This window comes from Xenopus tropicalis, chromosome 8, assembly GCF_000004195.4.
Source record: "Xenopus tropicalis strain Nigerian chromosome 8, UCB_Xtro_10.0, whole genome shotgun sequence".
Classification (NCBI taxonomy): Eukaryota; Metazoa; Chordata; class Amphibia; order Anura; family Pipidae; genus Xenopus; species Xenopus tropicalis.
The window spans coordinates 104,950,848-104,970,262 of NC_030684.2; the positions used below are offsets into that span (position 1 = coordinate 104,950,848).

Consider the following 19,415-nt stretch of genomic DNA (forward strand, 5'->3'; position numbering starts at 1 on the left):
CCACTGATCTCCCTTCAGTTATGTCCCAGTCCATTTTGCCTGTTATACTGTTAATTTACCCTCTAAAGTTCCTGCATGGTTTGAATTATTGAAATCGTTGTAACTGTTTTGTAAAGCAGATGTTTTTATTGTTTGGATGTACTGAACTATTTGTTTTGTATCTGCTTGCTCTGTATAATAAAGGGGGACACCATGGCACTTATTAATGTAAATGAATAAGGTAACACATTTTATTTGACCTTATTAGGGTTTGGGCAAAGGAGATGCAAGCCCTGGTGGTATCAGAGGAACTGGCAAATGATGTTTCTGGAGCTGAACTGATGATTAAACGTCATATTGAATATAAACGAGAAATTGACAAGCACTGGATTAAATATGAGGAATTGCAAAGGACAGGGGAGGCTCTTGTACAGAATAAACATTTCATGTCTCTGGAGGTATGTCACTCAGAAACCCTAACTTGCTAGGATTAGATCTCTTTTGTGACGTAAGCTAGCTATACACATTAAGATTTTTTAGTTATCATAGGACAAAGCTTATCCTGATTCAATCGTACAATTTGTCCATCAGCAAAGCTACCATTTCAAGTGATATTGTCTAATTGAAGCTAGGAAAACTACCTGCTCTGCCCTGCAAACAATGGACAATGGGCAAATTTCATTGCTAATGGCAAAAATTTTCAAACCTGTCCGATAAATTTTCTGACTGATGTATGACTAAAAATCGATAGATGTGCAATCATTCGGTGCCCACTAACCGTACAGTAATTTGACAGATTTGTCAGATCGCACTGAAATTGGTCTTTAGGAAGAGAAAAATTTTATCTTGTGTCGCCACCTTTACTGTATATGCTGCTGAGATTTCCAGGAAAACATGATATTTTTATGCTGTCTCCATTTTGTAAAGGTTACCTTTTAATCTGCAAAACAAAAAGAAAACCTTAGAATGATAGGAAGGGAAGCAGGATGTTGTTTATTTACAGACACCAAGGGACTAGAGAATTTGCATTATAATGGAATGGTTGATATCCAGGAGCACAAGAACAGTGAAGTGTCTTTTGGCTTTGGCTGTCTGGAAATCATTTGCAGTTCTACATAAGGTTCAGCAGACTGATTTAATAGGATCCAACACATTGTTGTTATTAAGTTAGTAATGCAAGAGAAGACAAGATGGCCCAGGTGTGTGGAAGGTAAACAGGACTGCATTAGGACTGCTATCTCCTACTTCTTCTCCTCCTCTATGTGCAGACAGCAGGACACTTTCCTTATTTTTACTCTCAAAACCAGCTCTGAGTGTTTCAATAACACTAAAGTACTAAAAAAAAATGCAAACTCACTCATACCAAGATTTAGATGACCTCAAAATAACAACATACAAATAAAATGAATGTACATACTATTTTATTTCTGACAAGCTTTCTGCCTTGTTAACACAGATTGCAGAAAAAGTCAATGAGATGTCTGAGCTGATGAACAAACTATCCGAGAGCTGGCAGAAACGAAAGGAGATAAATGAAGAGAATTTGGAGATCCAGATAATGAGGCGAGAGCTAGAGCAAGCTGATGGGTGGCTTAACACTCGGGAACCATATCTTCTGGATCAAAATTATGGGGTAAGATTTGGATAAAAGCATTGTCCATTTGTCTTAGTGTTCTTATGGTTTTGTTGTGGTGTTATTCATTTTATAAATTTAATCCACCACCAGATAGTGTTTGACACGGGTTCTTTTTCTATGTAGGACTCCATCTCTATAGTTGAACAGCTTCTGAAGAAGCAGGAAGACTTTGAGAAGATGCTGGCAGCTCAAGAAGAAAAGTTTGCTCTACTCAGAAGGAAAACCAAAGTAAAATATCAATGATCTATTTAATGTATAATGTATAAAATACACCTATACACTGTGTATGTGGTGCATCACATTAACTTTAAGTAAATTTAATGTAATAATTTGTCTTTCACTTTTTTTTTTTTTAAGACGGAGCAAAACTTGAGGCAAATTGACATAGATGATAAAGATCAAAAGAAACAAGAACCAAATTTTCTAAGGGTGCCTTCACTAAAGAGAAAACCTTCAGACAGAAAACCGTTTGCTCCCAAACTTTCTGATCGGGGGAGCAAAAAGGGTTTGGGACATACCGGTGGCTCAATAAGATCTGCAGTGGACAATACGAATGGCCCTTTCCAGTTATCAAAAGAAAGTCCAGGCACATCTAGTTTGCTGGATAGCTTGAATTTAAAAGCCAAAAACACAGAACTTTTAAAAACAGACATGTCTAATAATCAAGAACAGCAACCTGCCGCTGTAAATCAGGGCAGTTCCCAACTTTCGTCTCTTGAGATAAGTACTCCATCACTACCTGCAAATACAATCTACCAGCAAACTGCCATAACCAAATTAGATCCTTTCTCAATCCATGCCTTACCAGAGAGGAGTCAAAGTGATACCCACTCACTCACCATGCCGGCAATCAAGTCACAGCCTCCAACTGAACCTAATGTGGGCTCATTAAATATATCATCACCTATCATTCCTGTGGCCCATAAACTGTCCACAGAGAACACAGGATACAAGGATCCTGTAAGTAAAAAAATAATATAATGCTTGCAAATTCAAAACATTTGGAATTCATAACTGTTAATTCATATTAGATCAAATGAGATGAAACTGTATTGTCTATATATTTCTTCATTATTTCTGTAACTCGCTCATCCAGTATATATAGACTCCTTAGAGAGCTAGTTTATCTTGAGCACCACTTTGTAGACTTATCTACAACTAGTTAGAAACCCAGCCTAGACATTATGTAACCAACCAGACCAATCAGTAGTTCCCTTTGTTCATTTTAAGGCTGAATGCAAATGTTAAGATCACACACTATTTTCAGTGGAGTTGGCTAAGTGAATGCCCATTCTGGATTAGATGATAATTAGCTTTTTATTTTATGTCAGGTTTTTCAAAGGAAACAGTTTAACTTTACTACATTCTCTCAATTCTTCTACAGGTTATAATTGTTATAATTACTCCTTCCTATGTTCCCTTGTTCACATTGTTCTTAATGATACCTTCTTTCAGTGAATAGCTCCTCATACTATGCCATTGTATTCCTTTATAGACAGAACATATGCAGTATTATTAACTAGTATTATTATTTCATCAGACTCCACAGACTAGAATACTCTGATGTGATCTTTCCCTAAACATAGTTGATATTATTTCAGTATAATGATAGGTCATGTTTTAGAATTAGGCTGAATATGCTCATCTTGGTGCATCTTAGTTATTCTGTAAATGTGAAGTTGCAAATTGCTCCAGCTCCATAGCTAGAAAATGGGCACTTTCTCTTACACAAGGAATAATTGCTTTCTAAACACTGCAGTGCCTACTGCCCCCTACTGCACTATTACGTGCAAACTGCCCCTATTTGTGCATTACCTCTACAGCTACAATTAGTCTTGGTAAGGTAGAATACCAGATCTGGTTCGATTGTTACTTTTCCCACAGTCTATTCTATTGTCACAACGTAAAATAAAAAACTTACTCATGCTTTTCATTTATAAAAGAAGCATGCTTTTACTCATCTGGAGTCTTTTATCATCTGACTGAAATGTTTCATGTTTAATAAACTCTAATATAAACCATAACATACAATAAAATTGCTTCACCAGAAAAGTTAGGGGAAATAGTGCTTGCTGAGGTTTGGGCATACATATACAACTGTAGTAGGTATTACTGTGGATTTTGTGTAGCTGGGTTGCCACGTGGTGTTATCAATAGATACTAATTACAGACCTACTTCATCATAATATTCTAGGTATTGCAGATTGCCTCATATGACAGAACTATAAATGGATTCATGGAAACAAGATGCAAGATTTTGCCAGGTGGAAAGGTTAGTAGAGAAGAAACTGATTTACTGTGACATGTAAAAACAATATTTTCAGTCAGCTTTTCTTGTATTGGGACTCTCAGAAATTCATGTTTCTCACCAGATGATGCATTTCATAAAGGGGATATATCACACATAGTGGCAATATTACTATCCAGCGAAGACAAGCTTGCACATTTCATGTTCTTCTGTGGATGCTTTATTATAGAGATTAAATATTCAAGCATACAAGGGTTCCCTCTCTAATAAAGGCAATATTTGCAATTTTTTTTTTGCCTGAACATCAGTTAGGAGGGAATTTGGGTCAAAAATGTATTTGCTGTCCTCACTATTCTTAGAATTATGGGTCAAAATTTGCTTTTTAAAAGCCATAGTACATTTTAAGGCTCATTTTAAGCAGTGCAAAGTAGAGAAATAAACTGTGCCAATGCCTCAGTCTAGTGCAAAAGTTTAAACCACATACAGCAGGGGCATGCACCGAAAAGGTGGAACCATTAAGTGAAGCTGCTAGTATAAATGAGTGCAAGCAGGCTTAGGTGTATTTGTGTAAGGTGTTTTAATTCTTTCCAATATTGTTTCTCATGCCTAGAAAAGATAAATTAGCGCTCTGCTGCTCACCTGTTCATGCGGCCTCGGCTTTTGAATGTATATTATTATGTGACCAATAAGAACTGCATACAGTTGTTGTAGTGTTAATTCTAAAGTTGTTTCTTCATGTTAAATTCTATGTAAATCTAGTTTAACATTTCCATTTATAATGCACCATTGTCTTGCCCTTTGTACCTCAGTACCCTTTACTGGCTACTACTGTACAACTCATTTCACTTCCTTTCCCTTTCTTTAGGAAAACGTGGCCGGTTTCTGGAATTCCTACTATGTCACTCTACGCGGGGAGAGGCTGAGCTTTTATAATGCAAAGAGGGATGAAGCCAAGGTAGTCTGGGAATTCTTGGTGCATGTGGGAACTTTCATTTTTCTGGATTGGGGGAACTTCTATTTTAGTGATCATTTTCAATGGAACATTTATTAACATTCATTTTTCGTGTGTGTGTGGGGGGGGGGGGGGGGGGGTTATATAATGTTGTAATGGAAAATATTGATAACCAGGAGTCACGCATTAGTTAGATGGGGCCAAGGTGAGGGTACCAGGTTATTTGAAAAACCAGAGGGATGGAGCAATTTGCTGGGCTGCATTATATGCGCTTAGGATACAGTATAACAGTATAAAACAATGACCCTCCTAAATGTTTCAGGTGTCTTTTATTCCAGAATGAAACTGCAATCCCTTCTGTCAATGTGAGAGGCGCTCACTGCGAGAGGGTGGAGGATTCAGCTGACAAAGCAAATATCTTCATTGTGAGGTATGGTATAGAACTGCCTGTCTTTGCTTCACTTCCGAGTGATAGAATACATATTATTAGGAACCATACCGCATCCCTTGTACATTGTATTCTAAAATAAAAATGTAATAGCAGTTGCGAAACTGCTGAAAAATTAACAAAATGCATTGAAGTCAATGGTCGACAAATCTTTGACGTGTAACAATTTTTTTTACACACAACAATTTTTTCTTACGCACACAACTTTTTTTTCTCACTCAAAATACATTAAAGTCAATGGCCATTTTTTCTCACTCCTACAGAGGGACTTTTTAGGCAACAAATTTTTTTAACACCAATGGTGAATTGCAGGGTTTGCCGCGAATCCACGTCTGGTGTCGCTCGATATCATCATGCTGTCATCTAAGTGCAGGTTGTATGAGTGTGTGTGTGTATGAGGCACAGCTCTTTGTGCTTCATTCTCATCACATAATATCATCCATATGTGATGGTGTCCCTGGCCTTACCACGCTGCTACCCATTGATATAATAAGGATTTGTTCTTTTGTTTAATTTTGAAACACACAAATGATGCAGGACCAGTTTTAGGTCAACAAAAAAAGCACTATGGCTTTGTCAAACAATGACTATGGTACAAGTACAAATTACATTGTTAATTTGTTTAATGGCGATTAGATAATTATAGTCAGTGATGTCTAACCTGGGTCAGTCCAGCTGTTATGAACACTATAGGGCACAATCATTTTTGCCCACAATCCCTGTTGGCTTCCTCTTTACAAAGCCTAGCACAGTCAGGTGCAAAGAGCGCCAAAGGGAACATTGTGACTATTCCAATCCCCTGGTTCAGGTTCATGCTCCCTTTAGTCCTGCATAGCTAGACACAACAGGCATCTGATTCTTGAAAGAGTTGGAACACATTGGTAATATTGATTTGATAATCTAAATCGGGAGTCCCCAACCTTTTTTTTACTGGTGAGCCAAATTCCAAATGTAAAATCAATTGGGGAGCAATACAAGCATGAATAATGTATATGGGTGTAGCAAAAAGGGGCTGCAATTGGTTAATTGGTAGCCCAGTGGGGACTACTGGCCTACAAAGAGGCTCTGCTTGGAGTGTCTTTGTGCTTCCAAAACGTGTCTCCAAACTAGAAATTCAAATGGGCACCTTCTCTGAGGCCACTGGGAGCAACATTTAAGGGGTTGGTGAGTAGCATGATGCTCCTGAGCCACTGGTTGGGGATCACTGCTCTTAATCATGAGCAGTTCAATTAGAGGAAATGGAGGATTAACAATGTCTTTAATATTACTTATATTAACAAACAGTGGATCCAATAAATCTACCTTGCCATCTTACAGGGCCTCAGATGGGTCTGAATACCACTTTTCTGCTCCTTCGCACAGAAAGATGGAAGTTTGGATTCAGGCGATTGAGGGAAAAGCTGGTGAGTGTTATTTTACCTCAATAAATAACCCTTTTATAATGTACAGTGGTGTGAAAAACTATTTGCCCCCTTCCTGATTTCTTATTCTTTTGCATGTTTGTCACACAAAATGTTTCTGATCATCAAACACATTTAACTATTAGTCAAAGATAACACAAGTAAACACAAAATGCAGTTTTTAAATGAGGGTTTTTATTATTTAGGGAGAAAAAAAATCCAAACCTACATGGCCCTGTGTGAAAAAGTAATTGCCCCCTGAACCTAATAACTGGTTGGGCCACCCTTAGCAGCAATAACTGCAATCAAGCGTTTGCGATAACTTGCAACGAGTCTATTACAGCGCTCTGGAGGAATTTTGGCCCACTCATCTTTGCAGAATTGTTGTAATTCAGCTTTATTTTACGGTTTTCTAGCATGAACCGCCTTTTTAAGGTCATGCCACAACATCTCAATAGGATTCAGGTCAGGACTTTGACTAGGCCACTCCAAAGTCTTCATTTTGTTTTTCTTCAGCCATTCAGAGGTAGATTTGCTGGTGTGTTTTGGGTCATTGTCCTGCTGCAGCACCCAAGATCGCTTCAGCTTGAGTTGACGAACAGATGGCCGGACATTCTCCTTCAGGATTTTTTGGTAGACAGTAGAATTCATGGTTCCATCTATCACAGCAAGCCTTCCAGGTCCTGAAGCAGCAAAACAACCCCAGACCATCACACTACCACCACCATATTTTACTGTTGGTATGATGTTCTTTTTCTGAAATGCTGTGTTACTTTTACGCCAGATGTAACGGGACATGCACCTTCCAAAAAGTTCAACTTTTGTCTCGTCGGTCCACAAGGTATTTTCCCAAAAGTCTTGGCAATCGTTGAGATGTTTTTTAGCAAAATTGAGACAAGCCTTAATGTTCTTTTTGCTTAAAAGTGGTTTGCGCCTTGGAAATCTGCCATGCAGGCCGTTTTTGCCCAGTCTCTTTCTTATGGTGGAGTCGTGAACACTGACCTTAATTGAGGCAAGTGAGGCCTGCAGTTATTTAGATGTTGTCCTGGGGTCTTTTGTGGCCTCTCGGATGAGTTGTCTCTGCACTCTTGGGGTAATTTTGGTCGGCCGGCCACTCCTGGTAACGTTCACCACTGTTCCATGTTTTTGCCATTTGTGGATAATGGCTCTCACTGTGGTTCGCTGGAGTCCCAAAGCTTTAGAAATGGCTTTATAACCTTTACCAGACTGATAGATCTCAATTACTTTTGTTCTCATTTGTTCCTCAATTTCTTTGGATCTTGGCATGATGTCTAGCTTTTGAGGTGCTTTTGGGCTACTTCTCTGTGTCAGGTAGCTCCTATTTAAGTGATTTCTTGATTGAAACAGGTGTGGCAGTAATCAGGCCTGGGGGTGACTACAGAAATTGAACTCAGGTGTGATAAACCACAGTTAAGTTATTTTTTAACAAGGGGGGCAATCACTTTTTCACACAGGGCCATGTAGATTTGGAGTTTTTTTTCTCCCTTAATAACGTAAACCTTCATTTAAAAACTGCATTTTGTGTTCAATTATGTTATCTTTGACTAATAGTTAACGGTTTTTGATGAGCAGAAACATTTAAGTGTGACAAACATGCAAAAGAATAAGAAATCAGGAAGGGGGCAAATAGTTTTTCACATCACAAGAACAAGACCATCTGGAAGACACAGCATCACATAATGCAGAAGTCCTTAAAGGGGTGGTTCACCTGTAAACTAATAGTATGTTATAGAATGACCCTTTTCTAGCAACCTTGCAGTTGGTCTTTATTATTTATATTTTAGCATTTCTGAATTACTTGTAGATTGTAAGCTCTCTTGTAGATTGTAAGCTCTTTTGGGCAGGGCTCTCTTCTCTTGTATCGGTTATTGATTGCCTTATATGTTACTCTGTATGTCCAATGTATGAAACCCACTTATTGTACAGCGCTGTGGAATATGTTGGCGCTTTATAAATAAATGTTAATAATAATAATATTTGCCTTCCCCTTCTACATAATTCCACTGACCCTGACAGCTAAAAACTATTGCTCTATTGCTTTCTATTCAGCGCCACTTCTATTTATATTCCAGTTTCTTCTTCAAACCACTGCCTGGTTGATAAGGTAAACAAGACCCTAGCAACCAACTAGCTGCTGAAATTCCAAACTGGAGAGCTGCTGAACAAAAAGCTAAATAATTAAAAACCCTCGATAATAAAATATGGAAACCAACTGCAAATTGTCTCAGAATATCAATGTCTATGTCATACTGAAAGTTAATTTAAAGGTGAACAACCCCTTAAATAGACAATAAAAGTTCAGCGGCCCTGAGACCTGGAATAGGAATGCCTTACTAACTGTATAAAGGGAAAGTATAAAACATGAACTGGAGAGTTTGGCAAAGAATTACTGTTTATGAAACTTTTGAGTATCCCAGAGCAAAGCAATATCAGAGATAATCATATAGATGTATGTTGTACTTTGTGCAGACGATCCTGATATTCAGAAGAAATACACATCTTCACATGTGCCAGTTGATGACATTCAGTTTCCAAGGTTAGTACTTTATTTTCAACTGCATTTTATTAGCTGGGGGGGCAATCTAGAAAATATTGTTGCTATAAATGTGACTGACAGATACACACAGTACCAGAGGACTTTTGCCACCATCCCAAGTGCTTATTTATTTATTCACTATGGATGTTTGGGTATCATAGGTTTTCTTTTCTTTTTCTTGATTGGTATGGGTGCAATCATGATGTGGGTACTTTAACTGGGATATTTTTTTTCCTTTTTGATTACATGATCATTATACCACAGAGCAGCCTCCCCCCTCCCCACCTTTATGTGTGCCATGAGGAGGCATTTTCTGATGCTAAAAACATGAAAGTATTCAGTTATTAAACCAGGACCCATATGAAGCCTTCAGATACAGTTCATCCAACTCAAAAACAAGGAGGACCTTTGTCAAAAGTAGTTACAATGCTAAAAATAACAGTGAATTTTTCCCTTTAAATATAAACAGGAGGACATTATCCTTCCAGCCAGATACAAATGGGGAACTATTGTCTCCAAGCAGATGTAAGTGGGATATTTTTATTCTTTTCTGCCCTGATCTGTTACCTCACACCTCTTCCCAATGAACAGAGAGGCATCAGAATATATAAACTTTATCATCTATTTATTTTCTAGTTGTTTCGAGCCCCGAGAAAAGCAATGTTGGAAGTACTTCCAGTGCTGACCTTGCAGAGACAGACGATGCCAAAGAGAAACCAAAAAAGGAGAAAAACGTTTTCAAAAAGTTGTTTCAAAAGAAATAACAACTGTAGGCTATGAGGGTTTTGTATTTGATTTGCTGGAATGTTTCTGCTGGCGCAGCTATAGGCTGAGACGAGCAGCAGTGACGCCATTCATTTCTCTTATATCAGTGTCACTTCAAATCATGAAAGTTAGTGAAAAAAACAGTATAAACTCCCATGTGCAAATCACATTTATATGATGTCTTACAAAACAGTGATGAATCCTAAAATATGTTTACATGGGGTGCCCACTGTAGTAATGTCATTCTTATTCATCCCAGTGAAATTCTGTAAAATTCATGAACTGTCAGTTATATAATATACTATGTACACTAGATTTTTTTTGTATAATCTTGGAAATTGGAAACGCCACTTCATCACAGCAACTGATAATCATAAACATATTTATTTTGTAATTAGTTTAAAATTGTAGAAAATATATTATCATCATATGAATTATTTTGATAAAGTGTGGAGCAGCTTTACCTACTGACAACCTCTACCTCTGAGCCTCCTCTTTGGCACAGCTACAATAGAGGACCACTAGACCTTTCATTTTTTTGTAGTTTTTAAATTATTTGTCTTCCTCTTCTGCTTGTTTCCAGCTGTCAGATGTGGGTCCCTGGCCCTGGCAGCCAAAAACAATGACTATATAAAACTACAATTTTATTGTTCATTTTTTATTTATCCTTTTATTCAGGCCTCCTATTTATATTCCAGTCTCTCATTCAAACCATTGGTTGGTTGCTTTGGAATTCTGGACCCTAGCAAACAGCTTCTGAATTCTCAAACTGGGGAGCTGCTGAACTTTTGTCTAAAAATGTGAGCAGCTACATTAGTTAGTTAAAAGTTGAGCCATCTGAACTGACTTTTTAACAGATAATCTAGACTTCAATATATTGTAAAAAGGTGAACCATCTCTTTAATGGCTCAGCTAGAAGTTTTAGCCTTGCTTAGCAGCCATTATTTCTATGGCTCTGTAACCAGAAGCTCTCTTCTTCCCCCACTTAAACCTTCTACTGCTTTGTAAGCACACGAGAAAAGGCCAAAAGGACTGGGGTCTATCAGTTAAATACACACAGATCACTGCTGGTCATTGCAGGAACGTGTGTGTATATATATATATATATATATATATATATATATATATATATATATATATATATATATATATATATATATATATATATATATGTATATGTATATGTATATATATATATATGTATATGTATGTGTATATATACACATACACACACACACACACACACACACACATATATACATCTGTGTTTGTAATGGCACACTGCATAGCGGGGAAATTTCATATATATGTATATGTATGTATATATATATATATGGTAAAATGTTCCTGCTATGCAGTGTGCCATTACCAACACCCAAGAACTGCTAGACTGCTGTCCTTTGTTATTTATTGGCAAGTTTTAGTGGTAAAATAAAATGCGAGTGTTCAAGCTAAAATGTTGTTTCTTGTTATGTAAAATGATTGGCAGGGGGGTGGAGTCTACAAAATAATGTTCAATAAATGCATTTTTAATTTCACTATGAAACTCTGTCCTATTTTTCAAGTCTGGTTTTTGTATTTGAAATATAAGATATCCACAAATACTGATGTTGAGCTAAATAATCATCATACTCTATTTGTCATGTTTGTGCTTGCTAAACTCCATATTCTCTTTCAGTGTTGTACAGCAGTCAAAGAAGCAGCCAAATGTGACTGTGTACATCCAATGTGCTTTAATAGAACTACCTGTCATTGTTGTGCATTTTTGTGTCAAAATCCACCTGTCACTAACAGCAGGGCATTTTGGCACCTACTGCCACCCTGAGGCGGCGTAGCCAATGTCGCCCCTCTCTTACTTTTTAAGTGTCAGAGCAGGTCTTGAAGAGCTGAAATTCCAATTTAAAAATCTGAATTTTGGCCCTTAAAGTTATGTGGAGCTGCTTTTTGCATACATGGGATGACACTCTATCTTTTAGAAAACAATACTGTTGCTCACAATAATAAAAATTCTATTAGTAGTTGCTTAATAGGCATTTATAATTGATAGCTGTATATCGAGTATTTTCAGTTTTTGGTATTATTGGCCCTTTAAAGCAGGTGAAGAAATAGCCAAGGACAGCAACACGTTGGTATTGGGTTGGAATTGTTACCTTGTTGCACTGGGCTCCTGGGCTTGGCCTTCATGGACCCTCAGTGTAAGGAGTCTTTATGTTCTCCTCATGTTTATGTTGGATTCTGCTCAGGTTTCCTCTCACATTTCTGATAAACCCTACAGTGGGCCAGTGGCTATAAAAACAATCACCTGTAGATTATAAGTTTCCCAATAGCAGGGTCTGCCCTGGAAATAAAATCACTATAAAATATAAAGGCTACATTTATTGGAGGGTTAAAAATAATTCTGTTTTGACAGCATTTGCCTCTGAGATGGAAAAATGTTCTGTTCAAGTCTCTAACAAAGTAACTAAATGGTTGAGGTTGGAAAACAAACAAGGCACATGGCCATTGAGATGAAATAAAGATGAGCACATAATTAGAAATACTCTATATTATTACCTATCAGTTGATAAAACAAGTGTCAAGTCAAGTCAACTCCCATAAGGCTTTGGCGTCTTGCCTAAGAGAGCCGACGGGCAGTGCATATAAGCTGTGCATGGGCTTGCAGTATCTGCTGTGGGGCATATTCCAGCCTAGGGGTTTGTGTTTGTCCCACTGTTTCCCCTGCTCTTCTGTTTTTGTGCAATGGCATCACGCAGGGCCTGCAAGATGGCTTCTTCATTGTTCATCACATTGTATTCAGTCAGATTCAGGAGCTTGTCAAAGTTTTCTTTGCTGTACGTCAGTTTTAGGAGGCTGTAAGGTGACCTGCCTTCGATTTCAACAGCCCCTCCCTCCATTTCCTCAGGACTGCGCTTCACCCCTGTAATTAAAAAAAAAGCATATATAATAGCTTGGCATTTCTACAACCCTGTGAAGGGCTTTCAACAGACCATCAATCCATGCAATCCTACTGGATCCTAGTCTGTCTGGACTTCTTCCACTCACCTCCCTCCCCCAATCATGGCAAAGTTAAATATTAGGTATGTGTACTCAGGGGTGCTGAGGGTGGGGGTGGTGGGGCGAGGTGGTCTAGGGTGCCCGGCTGGCTTGGCCTGCCTCTGGTCGGTGGGGGGACCCTGCGTGGGCAGCCCTGGTGAACCAAGCACACCCCAGCCCAACACTGGTTTAGAGCCATACCTGGTGCCTTGTGCGTCCTGAAGGTATCATTTACAAGTGGAAAGTGAAGAAGAATGGGTGCCTCTAAATCCTCTGATTTGGTGAACACGTGGCATTCCTTTGGCTTCTCTCGGTCATTATCAGTCAAATTTACTTTGGGGAAAGCAATCTTTTGATTGCAGCAGTATTCATGTGTCTGTTCCACTGACTGGAGGGAAATGGAAAAATGTCAGTGTCGCCAGAGTGAAATAACAAAACTGTGAATTTAGAACATAAATAACCATGTTGGAGTCAGTTATAGATAGAACATGTTTAAGTGTTCAGGGATATGTATCTGTTTCATGCAGTCCCAGTTCCTTACCTTGAATCTTTCCGCAAGGCCATAATCGAATGAGAGGATAACATCCACTTTGCGCTCTTCACGTAGTAAGGGTGGGAAGCTGGCATTAATGTAATAGGCACTGTCTACCAAGCAAAGGTCATCAGAGTATGGCGTCAGCTTGTTAGGAAACTTATCCAGTTCTGTATCTGAAAGAAAATTTGCGACTGTTATTTTCAGTGAACCCCAAAAAACTGCACAAAATGCAGACATGGGAGCACTGTACTGACAGGTGGCATGTACTGAGCTCTCCAGCTCCTTGCATCCATGGTGCTCTCCAGCTTGTGCTTTGTGAATGACTTGCATGCCAGGGGTGTTCTTGGGGCCATCCATGTGCCTTCTACCTCCTGTCCCTTCTGTATGAAGAGTTGCTGAACACAGGAAGTGATGCACATGTTTTTTGCACCTTCCCCAAATTTACATGTACGCCATTCTATTAGAATATGCTCTACTGAGCAAGGCCCTCTTTATATTGGTCAATATTTGTATATATTACATAAGAACTATCCTGTAAGTGGTATCCTTATAAACAGTGCTTAGTGATGTCAACTGTTATAATCTGTCCCCAATCATGTAATATCTTGTGACTCTCTGGAACGTGTGTATTATATTGAATAATGTACCCCATGCTGTAAAATATGAGAATATTACAAGTCACCTCGGAGTTTCATGACCTGTATAAAAGGACATGTTCTTCAACTTTTATATGGTCATGAAACTTCTGGGTGTAATATAATATCCATATATTTTACAATAGGGGGGTACATTATTCACTATATAATCTATATGTTCAGTGTTTACATCCATTTACCATACAGCATTGTGTGCAATATGTTGGCCCAGTAGAATGTGTCACTTAACAAAGAGATTGATTACCTTTAAAACAGCAGAAACTCTTATGGGAGTGAAAATCTTTATGGATCTGAAGACCTTTTAGAAAGTTGTGGTGCTCCCCATCGATGGGTCGGCTAGTTAGAATATCCCTAATGGTACTGCCAATGTACCCAGCTGGCTGAATAAGAAGGGTGCCCAAACTGGGGGAAGCTGATTTTCTTCGTAAAGCTTCTTCTCCATCTATGATGATGAACGACCCAAATGAGAGAAGCACTCTTACTTAAATGCAATTTACTGTTCATAACTAGAACCGACTTGAAATTAACAGAGGGATCAGAATGCAAACAGAGCCAGCTGCTAATTTAAGCAGGAAAAAAAGTGTAGAAGTATTTCCAAATGAACAAAGGTCTGAACATTCAACTACTGTAGTGTAACAAGGACACTGATATGGAACATCCCAGAGGAAATCTGTCACTATCACAGATACACAACAAGCAGTGCAAATGTTCTGTAGTTCCAGGCCATTGAGACTGAATATTTCTCTTCTGGGAAATGTACCAATCCCAAATTATTTTCCAATCTATACTTAAAATGAAGCAAGAAGGTGTGGCTCTGTTGCAATCAGTCAGGTAAACATGGAAATGCCTGCATTTCTGAACCACTCCTTTGTTTCTGTTTACACCATAGAGTAGCCAGCTAATGAAGCCTCCTCTTAGGGTGAAGGCACACGGAGCTACTAGTAGCAGCTACTTGTCACGGCTACTAAATGCCAGTAAATACCCTGCCATAGACAATACTGAGAATTGCCTCTGCTAAAACACACGTAGAGACAGTTATCAGTAAGTAATCAGCATTGTCTATTTTTGTAGCCATGACAAGTAGCTGCTACTAGTAGCTCTGTGTGTCTGGCCCTAAGTAAATAATATGTGCAGCCTTAAGGTCCCGATTGGACTGATTCGGCAGCTTATCGGCCCATGTAGGGGCAGAAACGAGGGGCCTGCCCGACCGATATCTGGCCTGAAATTGGCCAGATATCGATTGGCCAGGTTAGAAAATTCAGTTGGATTGGGGAGTGCATTGGCTCATTGATGCGGTCCCCGAACCGACTGCCCCTTGCCGCCAATATAATTCGATCGTTTGGCTCCAGGGCCAAACGATTGAATTTTTTGTTTTTTACCTACACACTCCCCAATATCGCCCACCCCTAGGTGGGGATATCGGGTGCAGATCCGCTCACTTGGCGATCTCGCCAAGCGAGCGAATCTCAATGTGTATGGGGACCTTTAGGGTGAAGAGTGACTAAAACTAAGCCTCAAAGCCATTTAAGTTTTATCACATTTACTAAACACTTTCCTGGATGCTTTGCTCAGCCAAACATCATCCAGTAAAAGCACTGACTCCTCAAATCCTTAGGGCAAAACATAGTGGATTGGCTGCTTTCCGTCACCGGCATTTTGTACGCAGGCGAAGGAAAGTGGATCCAATTTCATGCACTCGCAACTCTAGCTCCATAGACAGGCCCAACATTGGCCGGTGTATAGAATACCAATGGGGGTTAACAATTTGGGCACTCTTTTTAAAAAAAATAGATTGGTAAAAGTCATTATAAATCTGCCCAAAATCTATGATTTTTAATGTCATTGTACCGAGTGACTGGCACAGTGTTAATATGGTGACATTACTGATAAAGGGATTAAAAGCATTTGGGGTCATTTACTTAATCCCTGGGGCACAAGTGTTATCCCCTTATTCATCACTTGTACCCCAGGGTAAACTGTGCCGGTCTGAAAATCTGGTACGAGGAGCAAAGTGCAGTGTCAGGAGATGGAGCTACCCCCAATGGAAAGCAGTAAGGATAGGGCCCAGATGCAGGCTGTTCCTCCTGACACTCCCTAATTTACACACTTGAATGATGTGAAAGTTAGGGGGCAGGTGGGGAAATACCTATGTGCCTCCCCCCCGCCTTCCCATCCTAGATGCTGCAGGTCTCTGCTTTTCAGCACTTTGCACACTACATGGGGCATCGCAAATTCCCTCTTTAGTGTTATTTTCTTTTAAAGGCAACCAGGCACAATTGTTTATTCATACACTAAACTCAGTGGGAATGGCGCTGCCTGATTTGGGTCTCTAAAAGAGGATTTTGATAATAGATTTCAACTGCACATTAAAATGAAATGTCACTTTAGGATGAAAACCCAATTCTGGAAGGTTTACCAAGATCTTGAATGTTGTCCCTGGTAAATCGGTGCCAGAAATTATCAGAACTCACTGCAGCAAACCAGGCGTCCATCAGATTTATAGAAAAGATATTACTCCACAACCCTTGGAAGTGAAATGAGAAGAAGATGTAAATATATAATAAAGAGCTGTATTCTGATACACATGAACTCTATTTACAAAGTAATGTCAAATTGTAAGGAAATAACCGATTAGACTGTTGCACAGATATCCTGAAATATGTATGTGTCCTTCATCCTAGCTGCCTGCATCACAAAGAAATAGCCATGAATGTTACAGATATTCATGCAAATCACCTCCATCTACTTACATTAAAGGCCATTGTGCATGTTACAATGTTTACAGAAAACCAGGCTATCCAGGTCAAAACTGGACAGGGGCAACCCTAGTTACCGAGGAGTTCCATGACCATATAACAACATGAGGCCGAAGGAACGCCAAGATGATTTCTAGTATTGTAAAGTTTCAGTGAGTCATGTGACAGAAATTACATAACTAAGCACTGATTATAACTGATGCCATCATTTAGGAGGATATTATTTTCATGGCTCTTGTGTATTATAATGTTATATATTCAGTATCAAAGTATACATATGCTCTATCTTGGGTGATCAAATAAAGAACACCACTATAGAAGCATAATCAGTGAGAACAAATAGGTGTAACATCAAATTAATTCTTGTTGGGATTTATGGAAAGTAATACTAACTGCAGAACCGATCTATACATCTATTGAAATGACCAAGGAGACCTTTGATGTGTTAACTTCATGTTTGTTCCTTAGGGCACTCTAGGCCAGTAATTAAGATATAATAAACAATTCAAGTTGTATAGAAGAAGAATATTATATATATATATATATATATACTGTATGTCAAATGTTGCTGAATCAACACGGTGGAGAAGATGATATATTCCCCCTATACATTAGCTTAGGAGTATTGCCCACAACCAGATTCCTTATCATTAATTTGACCAGTAATACATCTGTATATCTACCACTTTTCAGTGCTTGGCCAGTTGCATTACCTTGGAGAAAACAGATCCTGGACTCTGGAAGTTTCTTTATAAGTCGCCCCATGTAGAAGCTGCTTGCAAAGTCCTCAGATCGAATGTAAGCGCCATATTTTAGAAGACCAACTTCATAAGGAGAGAACTCACACCACTCTGTAGAACAGTAATGAGGGCAGGTACTATGTTAGTTATAATTTCCTTTCCCTGGTTTTTAAAGGGCACTTATCACCCTAAAACTGCTTCCCCCACCAGAGGTGTCGGCTAATAGAGCCTGCCCTCCGGTTGGGGGAAAAAAAACAGAGCCTAATGTTAGACATGTTTTTAATATCCAGGAAATCAAATATATGGCTACATTATGTATGTATGTATAACTTTATTTATAAAGCACCACAAGGGTACGCAGCGCTGTACAATATTACAGAATACAAAATTACACACAGGGAGGACAAGTGATATAATAAATAAATACAGTAAATATATATATATATATATAAGTGCCATGCAGTAGGAGACACAGTGGGAAGGAGGTCCCTGCCCCGTAGAGCTTACAATCTAAGAGCTTACTATCTGCTATAGTGGATATGAACCCTGCTTCAGGCCAGAGATAATATTCCTTGCAAGCTAGAACCAGTGAGGTCTGATTTGTGGTTATCCTCTTTATATTTGCCTTTAAAAGATACATCATTAGTACTATACTAAATCAGACATTTTGAACTAGAAAGTTTGAATTTCGGTGGGGAACTGCTGAGGAAAAAACCCTCACACAGCATAGAGTATCTCAAAGGGCCTTAAAGTGTCAGCGTTCCACTAGGAAACAAACAAAGGGACAAAAGTAGAAAAAAAAAATCAGTATTCCAATATTATATAATATTTGTGGAGTATAAATCCAGGGACCCCATGACCATTGTCTATTATCACAGTAAGGGGATAATGTTACAAAGCTTGCTTCAGTATTTGTAACCCATATCAACAGGCAGCATTTACTGGTCTGCTGTTTTAAAGCAAATATTTGATTGGCTGCTATGGAGCCCCCCCCCCCACTTCTATGCTACTCCCACTCTCAAAAGTTTAGAAATATACAACAATTAATATGGTGCGGAATCAATCCACATCAGAAAAACAACCAACTTATGAGCTTACACTTTGACATTAGGCACATGCAACACGAGAGAGCAGATATCCGTGCCCCTAGCCATGCAGATCCAGCCCAGGGTGCACTGCTCAGGGGTCCTTTTGGCCATCTCATTTTTTTATTATCATTATTTTGATTCGCAAAACTTTTCATTTTTATTTTTACCATTCAGAACAGGCAGGTGGCACGGACAGTCTAGGGGTGCACCTACAGGGGAGACACACTAGGGGTCCAGTGTTATCTGGGGCCCATTCAATTATTATTTCAATTTTCTGTTTCTCTTTTTAATATTTATTTTTATTTATGCTGCTGCCTGGCTTACTAACAGTTTGTGCAGCTGCTGCCTGCTAGGTCCATCCAGCCTCATGACTTGCTTTGGGTACCTGGATGGTGGCTGCCTGCAGGGAGAAGAAGCAGAAGAGAAGCAACGTGTGTGTCCTTGTGCCCTGACGTTGTGCCACGTTTGGCATGTGCCAGTGATGTGATATCAGGGTGAATGGACAAATGCACCACTTCTCTTTTGCTTCTTCTCCCTGCAGGCAGCCACAAACCAGGTACCCAATGCAAGTCATGCGACTGGACTGACCCAGCAGGCAGCAGCTGCACAAATAAAAAAATAT

General features: G+C 39.0%; 2 protein-coding genes across 3 annotated transcripts in view; one reads left to right on the forward strand and one right to left on the reverse strand.

Moving 5' to 3' along the window:
* Positions 1-11,151, forward strand: part of sptbn5 (spectrin, beta, non-erythrocytic 5) — a 132,828-nt gene extending 121,677 nt beyond the window's left edge. Inside the window, exons 59-69 of the mRNA XM_031891412.1 lie at positions 248-437; positions 1,436-1,612; positions 1,739-1,843; positions 1,973-2,575; positions 3,810-3,887; positions 4,729-4,818; positions 5,154-5,245; positions 6,581-6,666; positions 9,154-9,220; positions 9,690-9,745; positions 9,857-11,151. Coding sequence (XP_031747272.1) covers positions 248-437; positions 1,436-1,612; positions 1,739-1,843; positions 1,973-2,575; positions 3,810-3,887; positions 4,729-4,818; positions 5,154-5,245; positions 6,581-6,666; positions 9,154-9,220; positions 9,690-9,745; positions 9,857-9,984 — 1,672 coding nt within the window. The 3' untranslated portion in view covers positions 9,985-11,151. The remainder of the gene's footprint in view (positions 1-247; positions 438-1,435; positions 1,613-1,738; positions 1,844-1,972; positions 2,576-3,809; positions 3,888-4,728; positions 4,819-5,153; positions 5,246-6,580; positions 6,667-9,153; positions 9,221-9,689; positions 9,746-9,856) is intronic.
* Positions 11,152-12,341: 1,190 nt separating this feature from the next.
* Positions 12,342-19,415, reverse strand: part of pla2g4d (phospholipase A2 group IVD) — a 37,700-nt gene continuing 30,626 nt past the window's right edge. For both annotated transcript variants that reach the window (XM_031891345.1, XM_031891344.1), the window contains 6 exons: positions 17,679-17,816; positions 16,626-16,733; positions 14,454-14,651; positions 13,560-13,726; positions 13,220-13,406; positions 12,342-12,902 (listed from right to left, as the gene is read on the reverse strand). In XM_031891345.1, coding sequence (XP_031747205.1) covers positions 12,673-12,902; positions 13,220-13,406; positions 13,560-13,726; positions 14,454-14,651; positions 16,626-16,733; positions 17,679-17,816 — 1,028 coding nt within the window. In that variant the 3' untranslated portion in view covers positions 12,342-12,672. The remainder of the gene's footprint in view (positions 12,903-13,219; positions 13,407-13,559; positions 13,727-14,453; positions 14,652-16,625; positions 16,734-17,678; positions 17,817-19,415) is intronic.